The sequence below is a fragment of the Panthera tigris genome, chromosome B1 (genome assembly GCF_018350195.1).
Source record: "Panthera tigris isolate Pti1 chromosome B1, P.tigris_Pti1_mat1.1, whole genome shotgun sequence".
Lineage (NCBI taxonomy): Eukaryota > Metazoa > Chordata > Mammalia > Carnivora > Felidae > Panthera > Panthera tigris.
The window spans coordinates 40028469-40046690 of NC_056663.1; the positions used below are offsets into that span (position 1 = coordinate 40028469).

An 18222-nucleotide genomic window follows, 5' to 3' on the forward strand; every position below is an offset into this window, starting at 1 on the left:
GATAATACAGCCAAGCCAACAATGATTATACCCAATAGTGCAACCAAGACTTAAAAAAAAAAAAAAAATCACTGAGAAAAGACAGAGGTAGGCCATGCTCTTGCAGTTTATAGGTTAGCAAAAACAAAGAGCAACACAAAGATTAGAAGTGAGAATGGGATGCAGTCTAGGAATGAAAAACATTTGCTTACCATGGGATGGGGGGCAAGAATAGGAGGAAGAGATGGAACAAGGAAAAGAGTATAATGGTGAAAGATGGGGCTAAAGAAGGAAGCATTATTGTATAAAACCTCGTAAGCCATGTTAGGACTTTATCCTAAGAACAATGGGGAGTAAGCAAAGGACCCCAAACAGGAAATGAGATTTGCACTGCATAAAAACCACACTGGCTGCAGTATGAAGGAAGGATTAGAGGGAAAGAGGCAGGCACAGAGACTTATTTTAGTAAGTTTACATTATTAACACCGATGAGATCAAACTAAGTAGTGACAATGGAAATACTGGGAATAACAGTTCTTCTCACACATTTTTATTTACTGGGTTACATTCTCAGAAGTGAAATTACTAGTCAAAGTGTATGTACATTTTAAGGTTTTTGATAAATATTGACAAACTGCCCTTAACAAATACTCTAGTAATTTAGTCTCTTGCTAACAGAAGATGAGTGTCTACTTCTTTGTACTGTATCATCTATCAAACCTTTAAAAAATAAAAAGGCTGACAAGTGCAGTCAGTAGCTTTTCCATATTCTCTATATAGGAGAGTCTTGTGGGCAGTGGTGGTTATGGTGACAAAAACTAAGGGAATTACCTTAAAGCATATGGCAAGTGTATTTTATCTAGGTATCCATTTGGGAGAAGCAGTGAAAAGTCATTCCCGGACACTAACCTCAAGTCCCAAAGCCATTCCCGGACATAACCCCCTACCAGGAGTTCAATAAATAATTAGTAGATGGTAGGGGTTCAATAAATAATTAGTAGATGAATAAATGGAACAAATAAATACCTCTGCAGGAACTGAGATTAAAGTTTACCCCATACTATCTCTAGTTGCCTTTTCAATGGTAATATGGTAACAACAATGTAGTTTAAAGAGATAAGCACCTTTCATTTTACAGTTGATACATCAATCTTTCCTGTAGGTTTGTTTAGAATGAAAAAGCAGCAGTGAGAACCACATCTCATTCATCTCTCTCACTAATCTTAGTACAATGTCTGATACAGAACAAGCCCTCAGTATGTTTTGAATGTAATAAACTAATTCTATCCCCAGCTCTGCCCCTAATTTGCTGTGTGAACCTGGGTGTGCTACTTTACTTCTCTTATTATGAGTTTTTCAATCTAGCAATTGGGAAAAATACATTAGGGGGAGATGTGCTGCTAAAAGAATATATGGGAAAATGAATGCACATTAGGTATTTTAAACTTACAAGCAGTGATTCCTAAACCTGGTATACATCAGAATAATCTGGGAAGTTGCAGAAGGCTAGGAATCTACTTTTAACAAGCTTACCAAATAATTCTTATGTGGTGGGGCACTGGGCATTTGAATTCTTCTGATCCAAAGCAGATTAAAAAACTGCCTGTGGCCAATCAGAAGAAAAAACTCAATAAAGCAGGCAATTCTTCAATAATTCTTCAATTCTTTAATAATTCTTCTTAAATAATTTAGTTTTAAAATTCTATTTCTGTCTTGGGATTTAGAAAAAACTATCTTCATCCTGATTTTTTAAATGTGGCTTTCTCTGTACTGGGTCTTGAGGTAAATAATTGATCATGAAGGTAGATGATGTTCATCTCTGCTCTGAGATAAGGTAGAGCAAGTCCCAAAGAAAATCTGTTTTTATGGAGTTTCCTTCGGGATGATGAAAATGTTCTTGGAATCAGATAGTGGTGATAGCTATACAACCTGGTCATCATACTACAAACCACTGAATTGTACATTTTAAAAGAATGAATTTTATGGTATGTGAATTGTACTTTAATTTAAAAAATAATCTCTCCTCTACCAGTTCTCATAACCTCTGAGTTAACATCTACAGCATATTTTGGGATACCAGTACAGTAAAATTTAAAGATAATTACACCTAAAAGCATTAAGATGTGAAATTCTATGGGAAAGGTCATAATCTCTCTCTCAGTTCCAAAAAGCTGTATTAACACTATCCAACCTCCACCTCACCCTCCTCAACAAAAGCATGAGAAAAGTAAAACATGAAATCACCTGGAATTAGTATCTCTAGAACAGCAGTGCTCAACCACAGGTGATTTTGCTCCCTATGAGACATTCTTGTTTTTAACAAATTAGTGGGTGCCATTGGCATCTTGTAGGTAGAGGCCAGGGATGCTACTTTCAAATAAACAGGGTACTGTCCACAACAAAGAATTATCCAGCCCCCAAATGTAAGTAATGTTAAAGTTAAAAATCCCTGCTCTAGAGCAGTGGTTCTCAAAGTGTGGTTCCGCAGGTCACTAACAATAGCATCTCCTGGACGCTGGTTAGAAATGCAGAATCTCAGGTCCCAGCCCAGACCTACTGAATTACAAACTCTGGACAAGGGGCCTAGCCATCAGTGTTTTTATTTTTTTTTATTTAAAAAAAAAATTTTTTTTTAACGTTTTATTTATTTTTGAGACAGAGAGAGAGCATGAATGGGGGAGGGGCAGAGAGAGAAGGAGACACAGAATCCGAAGCAGGCTCCAGGCTCTGAGCCATCAGCCCAGAGCCCGACTCGGGCTCGAACTCACGGACCTCGAGATCGTGACCTGAGCCGAAGTCGGACGTTTAACTGACTGAGCCACCCAGGCGCCCCTAGCCATCAGTGTTTTAATGAGCCTCCAATGATTCTGATCAAACACAGAGATAAAGTAACTTATCCAAAGTCACCAACAGTTAATATGAGACAAAGATAGGATTTGAATCCAGGTAGTCTAATGTCAGAACCTATACTCTTGCCTACCATTTTATGTTGACCCTCAGTTTTAAAAAAGAAAGAAAATTAAAGCTTTTAAAAAATGTGTGCTTTAACTTTTGTACATGGATTTCCTATTCCTCCATCAGAGGACAAAAATCGTTGGTAGAAGAGAGTTAGAGCAGAGAGAATGGAATGTGGGAGATACCATCACAATAATTATACCTTCCTCAAGTCTATATACTAGTACGCATTTCACTGTCTAAGTAATATGAAAATTACAAGGATATGTTAATATTGCTGGGTTTCCCAGAAGAAATGTGAGCCTCTGTGACGATTGTTTTCCCAGTCAGCTTCTTGCCATTAACTGGTAGCGTTCCAGATTATTTCTGGTTTTTCAGTTTCTAAAACCCAGGAAAGCACAATCTTTTCATGTGAAGTTCAAGAAATTAGGCTTGACAGGTGTAATAGGCAGGGCAGATTTCTCTAACAGGTAAGAATACATTTTGAGTCAGAGGGTGGGGAGAGGAGGTAGAGTGGAAATTTTCAAGCACATCCTGCTGAACTTGCTTGCTGCATAAACTCTAATAGGGAATTTAAGTTTAAAGTATTTTCCATTGGTAGGATGGTACCTTATCTTTTCCTAAGTATTCCACTTTCAACAAAAATTTGGAACATTTGGTTCTTGAGCTAGTAGGCTCCTTGATACAATAACAATTTATCCAGCATTTAAAGCAATTCCATGTCCACAGAAATGAATTCTGCACAGGCGACTAACATACATCCCTTTAGACACCTGAGGTTTTATTATTTTAACTATTCCTAGTGGAAGAATTTTTGAAGTATACTATATACCACCTATCTAGTACTAAATGCTATGTAGTGAAAATAAACTTTTGATATTTAAGATCATAATTATGATCTTCAATAACTGAGCATGGAGGCTCTTGAATTCTATAAGGCTGTCAGTTCAAAGGGTGAATCACCCAGACTGAACTTTCAGTTCTTGGATCTTCTAGGTCACTAGCAGCTGTCCTGTATCTTGCCTAATATTACAGTTACCTTCTAACCTTCTGTGTGCACAGAACCCACGTGACCAAGGCGGCTAGAAGTTTACGTAAAATAGAGCAAATCAGTCTAAATGGGAGTTTATTCTTTTCTAAGTAGGCTCTATGCGAAACATGGGGCTTGAACTCAAGACCCTGAGATTGAGAGTCACATGGGTCTACTGATTGAGCCTGCTAGGTGCTCCAATGGGAGTCTTGTCTTTGGAGTGTACTGCATGCATTTTTTTCTCTTACACTTGGTTTTGGAATTGTTTTCAGCATAAGCTGGCCTCCAGATATGAGGGGAACTACTAGACTAAATGTACACTTTCAGCTACCTCAAACATTTTCTGCACATTTATTCTGCTTTCTATAACGACAAGTTAAAGAAAACAAATCCAGCATTTAAGCTCAACTTTATTTTGAAAACATTTCAATGCACAAGGTTTTAAAATGTTTCAAAATCTCAGAATTGTAAATCTTTGTGTAGACTATGCTCTCCAGTTTTGTTATTGACAATCTCTAATTTAAAAAAAAATTTTTTTTAATGTTTATTTTTGAGAGAGAGAGACACACACAGAGTGCCAGCAGGGGAGGGGCAGAGAGAGGAGGAGACACAGAATCAGGATGCAGGCTCCAGGCTCTCTGTTGACAGCACAGAGCCTGATCTGGGGCTTGAACTCAAAGACCAGAAGATCATGACCTGAGCCAAAGTCGGATGCTTGACTGACTGAGCCACCTAGGTACCCCGACAATCTCCAATCTTATTTTCTCCAGAAATTTTCCTTGATGAGCTTTCCAGTGACATTTCAAAAATCCTTTTAAGGGAGTTGGTTAAGTGTCCGATTTCGGCTCAGGTCATAATCTCACGGTTAGCGGGTTTGAGTCCCACTTCCCGCTCTGTGTTGACAGTTCAGAGCCTGGAATCAGCTTCGGATTCTGTGTCTTCCTCTCTCTCTTGCTCTCCCTGGCTAGCACTGTGTGTGTGTCTCCCTCTCAAGAATAAACATTGAAAAATTTTTTTTTAATCCTTTTCTACAATACCATATTCCCTGACCTCTCTAGTATCTGATAACCTGTTTTTTTTTTTTATATTTACCAGATTCTAAATAGATGCTCTTGTGTGCTTCTGTTAGTATCCCTTCAAACTTCCCTTTATGATTCTTCCTCTCTATTTTTATTAGCATTTCTCACTCAAATAATTGCACCGATTACCATCTTTTTGTGGACGCTCTTCAAATACACCTCTACTTCCAAGACTTGTCTTTCTAGACTTTAAGCAATGTAGCCCTACTTCAGATTCAGTTAGCTTCCTCATCTTTGCCCTCTTGCCTCTTTTTCTAGCATTGAGGGAGGCACTTATATAGACTCAAAAAGCACACCTTAAGATTCTCAATCTTCTGTTTACAACCTCTGCCAAATCTAGTTCTTCCACGGTACCAAAGAATGTGGTCATTCTTTCCTTTATCTCTCCCCTGCCTTGGCCACATTATGCAGTTTATCAGTTTTTCTCTCCTCCAAAATACAGCAGTGAAATCCATCTCCTCGATTGAAGTTGGAACCCATTGCATTTGTAAGTTGTATGTTAACTGTATTATTGCAAAAAACAAAAACAAAACCCTTGAAATCCCAATAGCCTAACATCAAAAAAAAAATTACAGAATATATCAAGCCCGACCATTGTATGTATTATATCAGAAGACGTAATCTGAATCCTGACACAAAACACATTATGAAAACCTTAAGAGTATTTTCACCACCTTTGTTACAACCTACCTAAGGCAATGCTTCTCTAAACCCTCTACGGAAGTGCTCCCACACAGGAGAGTGACATCTATACTTCAAGGATTTAAACTTGTAACTCAAGGCACCACTGAGCAGAATCTCTGCCATCTGCGTCTTACCTTTAACATGAACCCAAATGCTGTAGTCACCTCAATCAACATCCTATTCTAGAAATGACGTTTAACATTTTTAGCAATGAGTAACACTCTGGGAAAAAGCAAAAGGTTTATCCCGTGGGTCTGCAGACCTCTACACACGCACGCACACACACACACACCAAAAACTGACACCAGAGTTTGTGACACACACAGCATGGGTTTTAAGTCCAGCTCTCGAAGAAGCTGCTAAAGGCACAATTGTTAGCATCAGAATTGAACATGTAATGACTTTAAAACGTGACCATTTTAGTAAAAGTTTAATAATTTAAGATCAGAATCCCACAACGTTGCCCCCAAAATGTCGAGTTCCATTACTGATCCCCACATATCTTCCAGATTTGTTTTTATATTTATACCTTTACCAAGTACCTCCACACCGCTTACTTTCTAATCGCTGAAGCGCATCTCTCACTTAAAATACGGTCTCGGGTGCCTTTTCATATTTTTCCTATCTTCCCTTCAAAGTACTTTTCTCTTCCAGTGGGCCTGGCTCATCCCTCAAGGGGCAAACCTCCGTCCTCCGTGAACGCTACAACAAAGGCGAGGAGCGTCGTAACCAAGGGTCCCGTGTGCCTCTACCGGCTGCGCGGGGCGCAGGGACAGCCAACACTTCGGTGTCCCTGGCAGCGCGAGAGGGAAGCACCAGCGCCTCATCAGCTGCAAACAACAACAATCCTAATCACAGTGCCGCCTGCACCCCATCATTAGCCTCCATAGGGCCGGTTTCCTCTCGGAGCGCAGCCAACACCTGAAACCCCAAGCCTGGCAAATTTCCCCCTCGGACCCGGGGCCGAGCCCCCAGCGCCCAGACGATACGCGCAGCCCCCCGCCCCACCCGGCCGCGGGGTAGACGCGGCCCACACCGGCGTCCCCCGGCTCCGCCCGCCCCAGGCCCCGGATGTGACGGCACCGCCGCCCTCGGCGCTCGCCCCCCGCGACAAGCGTGGGGGATCCCGGAAAGGAGGCCTGGGGGAGGGGGTCTTCCCCCGACCCGCCAGTCATCACATACCCAAGTGAGAAGGCTCTCGCACAGCTCCACCCGCTCCACCGACTCCACGTTGAACATCTTCCCCAGCTGGGGCTTGGCAGCGCCTCCCCACCACTCCAGAAACCGCTGCCGCTCGGTCTGGGGCTGCGTCGGAGGGTCTGGGCAGTTGACCTGGCCTCTGGCCCACCTTCTCCTCCCGCCCGGGCCGCGGACTACCTTCCCGGCGCTGCCAGCGGCTCCCGCACCGTCACCCCCGCTGCCCCTCCTTCTCTTTTCACTCGGGACCGCGCGCCCGCCGCGCGCGCCCCCGGCCACGCCCGCAGCCCCGCGTCCCCGCCCCCAGCCCCCACACCCCTCCTCCGGAGAGCGCCGGCCCAGGCCAGAGCCGCGGCCGACGAGCCACTGCGCACAATCGCGCTCCGGCCGGCCCGCCTCCCCGCTGCCGCCGCCGCCGCGCGCGCCCCGACGCCGGCCCGCTGCGTGTCGCGGCGCGCACGCGCCCGGCCTTGGCGGCAGCGGCGGCGGCGGGTCCTCCTCGCCTGTCCGCTCGCACCCTTACGGAAGCTCGGCAGTGCGCGTGCGCCTGTGTCCGCACTCCAAATTGAAAAAGAGACAGCTAGTGATTGCCTGGGAGGGTGGCGGGGGCCGTGCCCGGAAATAATCTCTAGTCTCAGTCACCGGGAATTGGCGAGGTATCCTCTGCGGTGGAGAGGTACGCGCCCCCTCCCCCTCCGCGGCCCGCCTGGCCGCGGCCGGCCACGCCCACCCGCGTCCGGGCCCGCGGGAGCGGCCGGCTGGGCTCGGACGAGGGCTGGACTGCCCTAGGGGTCGCCTCGGGCTTCGGGGCGGGGGGAGTTGCTGCCTCGGACTCAGGGGTTCCGCCTTCCTTCGGGAAGCCCGGGGCTAAACCCGAGTCGCCCGGCTCCCGCCCGGAATTCCGGAGACCGCGGAAGGGCCGACGTGGCGGGTGTCTGGTGGTTCTAGGTGCTTGGCCGGGTGAAGAGAGCCAGCCGTTCCTTCTTGGGTCGCGGTGAGCCTCGACTCCCTGAAAACTTAGGCTACTTTAGGGAGAGGGTGTGCGCCAGTTAGTCCGTGAGGACCCCGATAGTTCTTACGGCCTGTTTCTCCTAGCGCAGAGCTAGGAGTTGGCCGTCTTAATTAATGGCTTCCTTGATTGTCCTCAAGTTCTCTCACCTTTTTAGAGTTGTGGATTTCTGCTGGGGTACCGTATATTTTTATGCGACAAAACATGCAGAAAAGTGCATACAATGTACATTGTTAAAGAAGAATATTTAATAAACACCCAGATAAAAACAAAAGAACACTGCCCATATTTCAGAAGTTCTTCCCACACATAATGTTCCTTCCTGAGAACAATTCCCTCCCTAGACTGACTTTTAGGATACTCACTTTCTTGCTTTTCCGTAGAGCTTTGCTATATGCATGCCTGAACAGTATAGTTTTACTTTGCGTGTTTTTGAATTCTAACGAGTGGGATCAGTGTATTTTGTGGCTTTGAATTAATAGTAAATTTGTTTATATCGATAGGTAATTTACATTGCTGTCTAGTATTCCGTTGCATGATTATAACAGTGTACACATTCTGTTAATGGACATTTTTTTGTTCCAGTTTGAGGCTACTAAAAACAGTGCTGTAAGCATTCTTACACCTGGGTACTAGTGCAAATGTGTAAGGGTTTCCTTAGGATACATGCCTTGGAGTCCTAGGAGAATTGTTGAGTCATAGAATATGCTTAACTTAATAAGATAATGCCAAACTTTTATTTGGAGTGCAGCAAACTTAACTTCCTAGAGCACATCTTTACTCTGGTTTGTCAGTTCCTGGAGCCCCCCTTTTTCCCATTAGGAGTAGATTTTGTCCGTGAGCATTAAGAATTGCAGTGAGTTTTTAAGGACGCCTTACAAAGTACCAGTTAACAGTTGACACGTGATGATTTATCATTTTGCAAATGTAAAAAAATCTTACCTGAAGTCTTCTCAATGGTCATTTTAAAAAATGTTCTTCCCTATGCCAAGTGCAGAGAAATCTTTAGAAATGATAAATATGTATCTTGACTGCCTTTGTTTCCTCTGTTGTTGCCTCTGGATCTCTGTCTAACCAGAGTTCCTACATTCCATACTAGGTTGTTTCTGTCGAATCCCTAGCACTTTAATGACCATTACCCTTCTTAGACATGTAAAGTCAGTAAGTATATGTTACATTGACTTAAGCCTGACTCACCCACAACTTGTGTTTTGATGTGGAGAACTATATTCTAGCTTTTTCTGGAGGGACTGTGGTGTAGTGAACACCTTTACTCCAGCTGCTCAGGTTTTTAAGGCTTTGACACAGATGACCTAAGCCTCCTTTTTCAGTCTTGACTGCTCACCCATAATGCATTTATGCATGATACTGCAGTGTTCTTGAGATTTCATTTGTGGCTCTGATTATTCTCGATGAAGGAAATTATATTAAAAGCTTATTGGATGTAACTGTGGAAGTCATGTGACTATCATGTTTCTACATGAGCTTGGGTAAAAAGACAAAGGATTTCTCCTTTGGAAGTTATGGAATTTCCTGTATTTCCCTTATTTTTATTTACTTATTTTTTTCTGAAAATTTTGTAAAAGGCCAAGCTGAGAGGTGAGTATAATTTGCCTTAGCTGTCTCCTTACTTTGGTTAGTTGGAGACTAGTTGTCATCTATAGCTGTTTATCAGATTCAGATAAACATGGGGGTGTCCTATGTGGCCATGTTCCCAAGTCTTCTCAGGGAATACATACTTAGAGCTTTGATTAAAGAGAGTTTGAGATGCACCATAGTGCAGCTATAGGGAATGCATGGCTAAGTTTTAAAGTGGTTCTTCTTGACAGTTGTTAATAATAGTAACCAAGGGCTGCCTGGCTGGCTCAAACTGTAGAGAATGCAAGTCTTGATCTTGGGGTTGTAAGTTGGAGCCCCACGTTAGGTGTAGAGATTACTTTAAAAAAATTTTAAAACATAATAATCAAAGTATTATAACTGTTTACTGAAAGTCTATATGGTGTAACAAGCAATATGCTAAATGCTTTACCTTCATTATCTCATTATAAACTCCATAAAACAAGGAGCTTTTTTTTCATCAAAAAGTGGGCATTTGAGGGGCACCTGGCTGGCACACTAGGTAGAGCATGCAACTCTTGATCTCAAGGTTGTAAATTTGAGCCCTACGTTGGGTGTGGAAATTACTTTTAAAAAAAGTGGGCATTTGATATGGTTAAAATTATTTTTACATATTTTACATATGAGGGAGTTGAGATGCAGACTTCACATGAGTACACAGTTGCCTGACTCCAAAGCTTATGCTTCTCTAATATATGAAGCTACTTCTTAATAAGACTTAGCTAATCAATAGCAAAACCCAAGCTAGAAACCCATTCCTCTTCAGGCTTCTATCAATTATACCACACTGTCTCCAAGATCTATGGTGTGTTGTTTCTGTGAATCTCAAACAAAAATGAAGTACTGGTAACTCTTATCTTCATATTTGATAGGATCCTTTGAAATACATTAGAAATCATGTTCTATAAGTTTATAAACTTTATTTCTGGGTTTCAAGTAAGCAGCATTTAGTGGCCCCTAACACATGTAATATTCCCTGTGCACTGCTCTAAGGAATAAGATGTCTCTGTGAGTGTCTTAGAGTGCCCTTGATAGATACCTTTAGAAGGAAGGCAACCATCAGGAAATAGAGTGACTAGGGTGATAGGTAAGAATGGGACCGGACACAGACATTTTGTCTTTGAGCACTGAAGCCTAATTTTCATCACTCAAGGGAGGAAGTTAGGCACTCTGGCTTTTATTTTTATGGTTAAAGGAATACTATAGAACTGTGTCCTGGGAAAGGTGAAAGGCTGGCTCTCAGGTCTATTTCCCACGTGTAACCACTTTTAACTTGTATTTATCTTTCTGAGGTTTTTTGTTTGTTTTGTTTTGTTTTGTTTTGTTTTGTTTTGTTTTAATTCAAAAAACCCTGAATCAGAGAGATGTAATTCAGGAAGGAACTTAAGAATCCTCAAGCGCAGTTTTTACATTTTGCTGAAAATGAGAGGTCATTAGAGTTTATGTAGGGCACAGTTTGTGGTAGTAGAATTGGAACTAAAATCTAGGACTGTTAATGTCCAAGTAGCAGTGCTTAGGCTTGAGTTGAGAGCCAATGCCATTGAACAAAACCAGGAGCACTGTTCTGATCTAGACAAGACCTGACTGTGAAAAGCAAAAGTTGAACTGAAGTTCAGATAAGATTGACTTTTCGAGATTGAGATATTATGTCATCTCCTCAAGTAGAAAATTTTCTTTTTGGTGTTTATCCTCTGTAATCTTAGATCAGCCTCTTTCCAAACAGAGTGATGTTATAATACCCCATTTTTGAGCTATTAGTTCCTGCAGTTTTGTTTTGTTTTGTTTTGTTTTGTTTTGTTTTTTAACTCTGATCATAAGAAAAATTACTGGTGGAAGTTGAGCTATTGGCAGCCCGCAACAATTAGGTCAGTGATTAGTAGTTTTCCATATGAAAGCTCTAGGTTTAGCTGGGATTTCCATGTAACCAGAAAATGCAGCTGACCTCTCTGTTCCTCTCAGAAATTTATCAGCACTCTCCCCCCTACCTCTCCTCTCTAAGCCCAAACACCTTTGGGGATACTAGAATTTGTGGTATTGTGTCTTCATTTTAATAACATTGGGAACTTTTGCTGTAAAATTATGCAAATAACTTCATATGGCCATGCAAGAGTTAGAGTATCCTGGCTCTCTGAGCTCTTGGAAGTGTGCCTGAAGCAATATCATAAGCAATATCTTAGTTGCATAGAGGTTAAATATACAGTAGGATTAAAAGAATAGATAATTTGTACGGTGGAATTTAGTCACATTACCATTGATTGCACTTGAAAGAACACAAAAACAAGTGTAACCCATTTAAAAAAAAATACAAGGAGTGTGGGGGAGAAAAAAATAACTATCTCTCTACTAGGTTCTTGGCAGAGACTCCCCTGTAATAAAAGACAAATTAACAGGAAAAAACCCCAGAAGTTTAATAACTTATAAACCTTCTGCGTACATGGGAGGTACCCAGGAAAACTGAGTAACTCCAAAATGTCCCAAACCATCACATTATATACCACCTTTAGCTAAAGACCAAAGAAAGATGTTGGGGGAGGGAGGGAGCATAGTTATGAGAGATTTCCAGGAAAAGCACAGCAAACAAGGGTAATGTTATGCAGATTTAAGTCCCTGCCCCATTCGTAAAAGTTTCTAGAGATTTAGTCCTCCTCTTCCAGTACAGAGAGAGACGCCCTTACAAATGGAGATTTTACTCATAAATGGCTCTTAAAAAAAGGATAGCTTCTACTTAGTTTTCAGAGCCTTTCCTTTGTTGTTTGTTTGTTTTTAATAACCAGTCTAAAGTAATTCTTAAACCAAAAGTCATATTTTGGGGTGACAAATTCTCCTATTCAGTAGTGAATTGCCTAAATGTATAGCATAGGGAAAAATCTTTTCACTTTTCAGTAGTTAGAGGTGGGAAATCTTGACACAAGGGGATAGCATTTTGGTTATCTTTCTGCAGATAGAAATAGTTCTGACTGTTCTTAGGACTTTTGATACAGCTGTACATAGCATCTCTAAAAAGAGCCAGACACCTGGCTGGTTCAGTCGCCAGAGCCTGTGACTTTTTATCTTGGACTTGTAGAGTTGAGCCCCACGTTGGGTGTAGAGATTACTTAAAATCTTTTAAAAAATAAAATAAAATATAAGAAGAGGAAACCTGAAAAAATAAATATCTAAATACTACATGACCCACCCCTACACTACTTGAGGCTGTTGTTTCACTTTCATTTGGCAGTTCATTTAACTGTTCTTTTGAATGAAAATAATGAAGTTACAGCTGCTTTTCCGAGTTTCCTGGTATGTGGCCTTCATAATGGTTATTTGAAACCTATCATTAGAAAGTTCCTGATATATTAGGCTGTTATTATGTGTAAAGCCGATGGAAACTGACCTTGATCTGTTTGTTTGCTTCCATAAGGTAATTTCGTTTTTAGCTGCTAGTTCAGATTCTCTTAAAGGTGTTAGACTTTTACAGTTTCCTCTTAACAGAGACTCACTAGATTAATGAATAAAACTTATCAGTGCAATAAGGTACATATATACAGAATTTTATTTTATTTTTTTAAGTTTCTTTTTTTTTTTTTAAGTGTATATATTTTTGAGAGCGAGAGACAGACAGAGCATGAGGGGGAAGGGACAGAGAGAGAGGGAGACACAGAATCTGAAACAGTCTCCAGGCACCTAGCTGTCAGCACAAAGCCCGACACGGGGCTTGAACTCAGGAGCTGCGAGATCATGACCTGAGCCAAAGTCAGATGCTTAACCAACTGAGCCACCCAGGTGCCCCTGCAGGATTTTATTTTAATTATGAATAGTCATATATATTTAATTGAATATTTACTTCCTTTATTTTCCTTGTGGTGTCTTATGAGACTAAATTTTTCTCTTTTGCCATATAAAAAATAAGAATTACCTATGATACTTGGACTCTGATGTGGTTGGATTATTTCCCTTCATACCTATAGAAATTGAATATTACCATTTTTCTCTAGCTTAGTGTATGGGAAGCAGAGTTTCATATCCTCCCTCTTCTCTTCATAAGGAAATGCAGCCTCAGAGTGATTCCATATTCCAGGCAGTTCAAAGAATTCTGAACCATAAGCTGAGTTTAGTTCCAGGTGAGGCTAATTGTTTTCAAGCACCAGAATTTTCATTAATTCAACTAATCTTAGTAGATATAAATGTGCTATAGCCTAAATGTCTTTTACTTTTCAAATTACTAACACTGTAAGTAAGGTAAGTCACTTTTATTTAAACGTGTATTTATTAGGCCCTACTGTGTACAGAGCACTAAGCTAGATAATATAGGAATATTTACATAAGAAGAGAATATATTGCTTTCCTTATCTATACATGGTGCATTCCAGGACACATTTAGTGCTATAAGGGAGAGGAGGGATCTGATTTACTTGGAGAATTGATTTGGTATTCAAGAATGAGAAGAGCTGTTGAGCATGAGGAATGTCTTTTTTTCCTTTAAGATTAAAGGAACTGAGCTTGAAGAAGAAACGGTATTTTTTAATTTGTTTTTAAAAACTGTAAATGGATGACAAATTAGAGTAATTGTTTACTTTAAAGGAAGTAGAATTTTCTTTTCCTCAAAATAATGTGTCTGGCAAATTTTACAGAACTCAAAGGGAGAATCCTCACTGGAGTTGTACTTAATGCAACAACCTTCCTTAAGTGGGCACTCTGAAAATTTAAAAACCTTAGAAGTCAGTTATATTTATGTTGTTTTGATTAGTATATTTCATTTTTACTGTGTCATTTGTAACTTTCGTCTTGTTTCTTTATATTTTAGACTTGGAATGGCCAAATATCACAGTGAGGTTCAAAGTTTGAAACTGGATGATGATTCAGTCATAGAAGGAGTAAGTGACCAAGTACTTGTGGCAGTTGTGGTCAGTTTCGCTTTGATTGCTACCCTGGTATATGCACTTTTCAGGTGAGACTAAAGGACAAAAGAGTTGAAATAATATATATTTGCAAGGGCCACTGCCTTCTGACTGCTTCTAGTAATTTTTAATGCTTCATTTAAAAAGTGAGTAATAGAGCTCAGTGATTGTATATATTTACTAAGGTATTTTATTTTCCACTAGGCTCTAAATGCTACTATATATTTTTCCTGTCCTCAGCTGTCTTGTGAGATAAATTTAAACTTATCACCATATTTTGAATAAAATATTAATATTTTCAATGGAAGTATCACAGTTTAAGATAATAATTTTCATAATTGAATCCCTCAATTTGTAAGTGATGCAGACAATAAGTGCAAAATATTTTCAGTCTTCAAATGGAAAAACAGGCAAAAAAAAAGTTGGACAGTATGTAGGGAATTAAGATTACAATTAGGGGCACCTGGGTGACTCAGTCAATTAAGCATCTGACTCTTAATTTCAGTTCAGGTCATGATCTTACGGTTTGTGAGTTCAAGCCCTGCATCCAGCTCTCTGCTGACAGCCCTCTCTGTCGATCTCTCTGCCCCCCCCCGCCCCCCCCCCCCAGTCGTGCTCTCTCTCTTTCAAAAATAAATAAACTTAAAAACAGATTAGGGGTGCCTGGGTGGCTCAGGTGGTTGGGCATCCATCTTTGGCTCAGGTCATGATCTTGCAGTTTGTGAGTTCGAGCCCGGCATTGGGCTCTGTGCTGACAGCTCAGAGCCTGAAGCCTGCTTCAGATTCTATGTCTCTCTCTCTCTGCTCCTCCCCCGCTCGTTCTCTCTCTCTTTCAAAAATGAATAAATGTTAAAAAAAAAAAAAAAAAGATTAAAATTACTGCTATAGAATCAGGAACAATCTTTAAAAGCCTCAGATGTTTATATGCCAATACACAGACTAGGATATAAACTAGAAATTTAAGTGTTAACACACAAAGATAAATAAAATTATATATATATATATGTCATATATATACACATATATACATGTATATATATACACACACACACACATATATATATAAAATTGAAAACAGAAATGGAAAAAAAGTATACAAGTATAAAATAGAAGTGCATGTGGGTGGCTCAGTCGGTTAAGTGTCTGACTCTTGATTTTGGCTCAGGTCATGATCTCATAATTCCTGGGATCGAGCCCTACATCAGGTTCTGCACTTAAAATGCAGAGCCTGCTTGGGATTCTTTCTCTCTCTTTCTGTCTGCCCTCCCCTGCTTGCAAGCTCTCTTTTTCTCTTTCTCAAGATAAATACATAAACATTAAAAAAAAAAAAAAAAAAGATACGGAGGCACCTGGGTGGCTCAGTCGGTTAAGTGTCCAACTTCGGCTCAGGTCATGATCTCGCAGTTCGTGAGTTGGAGCCCCACATCAGGCTCTGTGCTGACAGCTTAGAGCCTGGAGTCTGCTTTGGCTTCTGTGTCTCCCTCTGTCTCTGCCCCTCTCCTGCTCATACTCTGTCTCTCTCTCGAAAATAAATGAACATTAAAAAGTTTTTGAGAAAAGTATTAAATAGAAAAAAAGATTAATTTCAAAAATTACAAATCAATGAGTTTGTTGTAAAAATTATAGAAAAGGTTCTTAAACATCAAGATTCTTAGATATGACACAAAATATGGGCAACAAAAGAAAAAATAGATAAACTGGGCTTCATCAAAGTTACCAAATTGTGTACTTGAGAGGACATAATCAAGAAAGTGGAAAGCCCATAGAATAGGAGAAAACATTTTTTTTTAATGCGTATTTATTTTTGAGAGAGAGAGAGAGCGCGCGTAAGCAGGGGTGGGGGCAGAGAGAGCAGGAGACACAGAATCCAAAGTAAGCTCCATGCTCTGAGCTCTGAGCTGTCAGCACAGAGGCTGATGCGGGGCTTGAACTCATGAACTGAGAGATCATGACCTGAGCTGAAGTCAGATGCTTAACCAACTGAGCCACCCAGTCACCCCAGGAGAAAACATTTCAAATCATATGTCCATATGTCACATGGATCTAGAATATATAAGGAACTTACAACTCAATAATAAAAAGGCAAATAATGCAATTAATAAATGGGCAAAGAATGTGAATGCACATTCCTTCAAAGCAGATATACAAATGGCTAATAAGCACATGAACATATGCCTGACATTGTTAATTATCAGAGAAATCAAAATCAAAATCACAGTGATACACAATTTCATACCCACTAGGATGGTTAGAATCACAAAATCAGATAATAACAATTGTTGAGGATGTGGAGAAATTGGAACCCTCATACACTGATAGTAGAAATCTAAAAATGATTCAACCTCTTTGGAAAACTATCACTTCTTCAAATGATTAAATATGCAATTTCATTCCTAAGTGTATATATATCCATGAGAAATGAAAGCACATTTGCACACAGAAACTTCTATAAGAATGTTCATGGCAGCATTCTTCGTAATAGCCAAAAGGTAGGAAAAAAAACAAATGTCCATCAATGGATGAATGGATAAACACATGTGGTACACACATACAATAGAATATTTTTCAGCTATATAAAGAATAATACTGATACGTGCTACATCATAGACGAAATTTGAAAACATATAGTAAGTGAAGTAAGCTAGATACAAAGGCCACATATATATGAGTGTGTTCATATGAATGTCCAAAATAGAGAAACCTGTAGAGATTGGAAATAGATTAGTGATTGCTTGGGACTGGAGTGAAAGATGGGGGTATGAGGAATGATAGCTAAGGGGTACAGGGTTTCTTTTTGAGGTAATGGAAATGTCCTAAAATCGACTGTAGTGATTTTTGTATATATGTGTGAATATGCTAAAAACCATTGAATTGTACGTTTTAAATGGGTAAATTGTGTGGTATGGTATGTGAATTATATTTCAATAAAGCTGTTTAAAAATGAGTCATGACTTGGCAGATACAAATGAAGTATCTGCTTTTTATTAAGAATGGGATGAAGATAGAACTTTGTCAAGTTGAAGTATCCATGATAAATTGTTGAGTGAGAATTGTTGATTGAAAGATACATCATGACATGCCTGGATGGCTCAGTTGGTTAAGCATCCAACTCTTGATCTCAGTTCAGGTTGTGATCCCAGGATCAAGGGATTAAGCCCTGCAGTGGGCTCTGTACTGAACATGGAGGCTGGTTAAGATTCATTCTCTCTCTCTCTCTGTCTCTCTGTCTCTCTGTCTCTCTCTCTTTCTCTGTCTCTCCCCTCCCCTTCCCCCTTTGCCCCTCTCTTCCACTTGCGCTCTCTCTAAAAGCAAAAAAATTTAAAAGACATCACAAAACCATAAGTTAAGTAAACCATACTGTCTAAAAATTATTTTTGATAAAATTAATTTTATTTTAAAATATTTTTCCCCTTATTTTTTTTTCTAATTTCCCTACTATGGGTATTTATTACTTATATAATAAGAGTGTTTTCCCCACAGACTGGGAAGATATGAAGCCCAAACTAAAAGTTTTATATTTAATATATAAAATTGTGTGTTGGAGATGTCAAAAACTTAACAGTATTAGGCTGCAGTAATCAAAATAACCAGGAAGAGGTCACATTTGGCTTATATACAGTTTGGGTGAATTATTTTATTTTAATTTAATTTAATTTTATGTTTGGGGGGGTGAATAATTTTAAACCGGTAAACATTTCAGGGGAAGTTTTCAGAATGGATAAAGCTATAGAAACCATATAGAATGCTTGAAGGGACTGGGGATATCTAGCTTAGTGGAAAATACTGTTGGACATA

At 40.1% G+C, this 18222-nt stretch overlaps 2 protein-coding genes across 13 annotated transcripts in view; one reads left to right on the top strand and one right to left on the bottom strand.

Annotated features, from left to right (window-relative positions):
- HOOK3 (hook microtubule tethering protein 3) overlaps positions 1 to 7160 on the bottom strand; it is a 114665-nt gene extending 107505 nt beyond the window's left edge. For 6 of the 7 annotated variants that reach the window (XM_042983346.1, XM_042983344.1, XM_042983343.1 and 3 more), the window contains exon 1: positions 6910 to 7160. In XM_042983346.1, coding sequence (XP_042839280.1) covers positions 6910 to 6966 — 57 coding nt within the window. In that variant the 5' untranslated portion in view covers positions 6967 to 7160. Of the gene's footprint in view, positions 1 to 6284; positions 6681 to 6909 lie in introns of those variants that run through there. The other variant, XM_042983347.1, reaches the window with a different exon arrangement.
- Positions 7161 to 7392: 232 nt separating this feature from the next.
- The window catches only part of RNF170 (ring finger protein 170), a 43849-nt gene continuing 33019 nt past the window's right edge, over positions 7393 to 18222 (top strand). The window contains exons 1-3 of one of the 6 annotated variants that reach the window (XM_042983353.1): positions 7393 to 7600; positions 13525 to 13650; positions 14334 to 14477. In XM_042983353.1, coding sequence (XP_042839287.1) covers positions 14341 to 14477 — 137 coding nt within the window. In that variant the 5' untranslated portion in view covers positions 7393 to 7600; positions 13525 to 13650; positions 14334 to 14340. Of the gene's footprint in view, positions 7601 to 7697; positions 7919 to 13524; positions 13651 to 14333; positions 14478 to 18222 lie in introns of those variants that run through there. The other 5 variants (XM_042983352.1, XM_007097022.2, XM_042983350.1 and 2 more) reach the window with 5 other exon arrangements.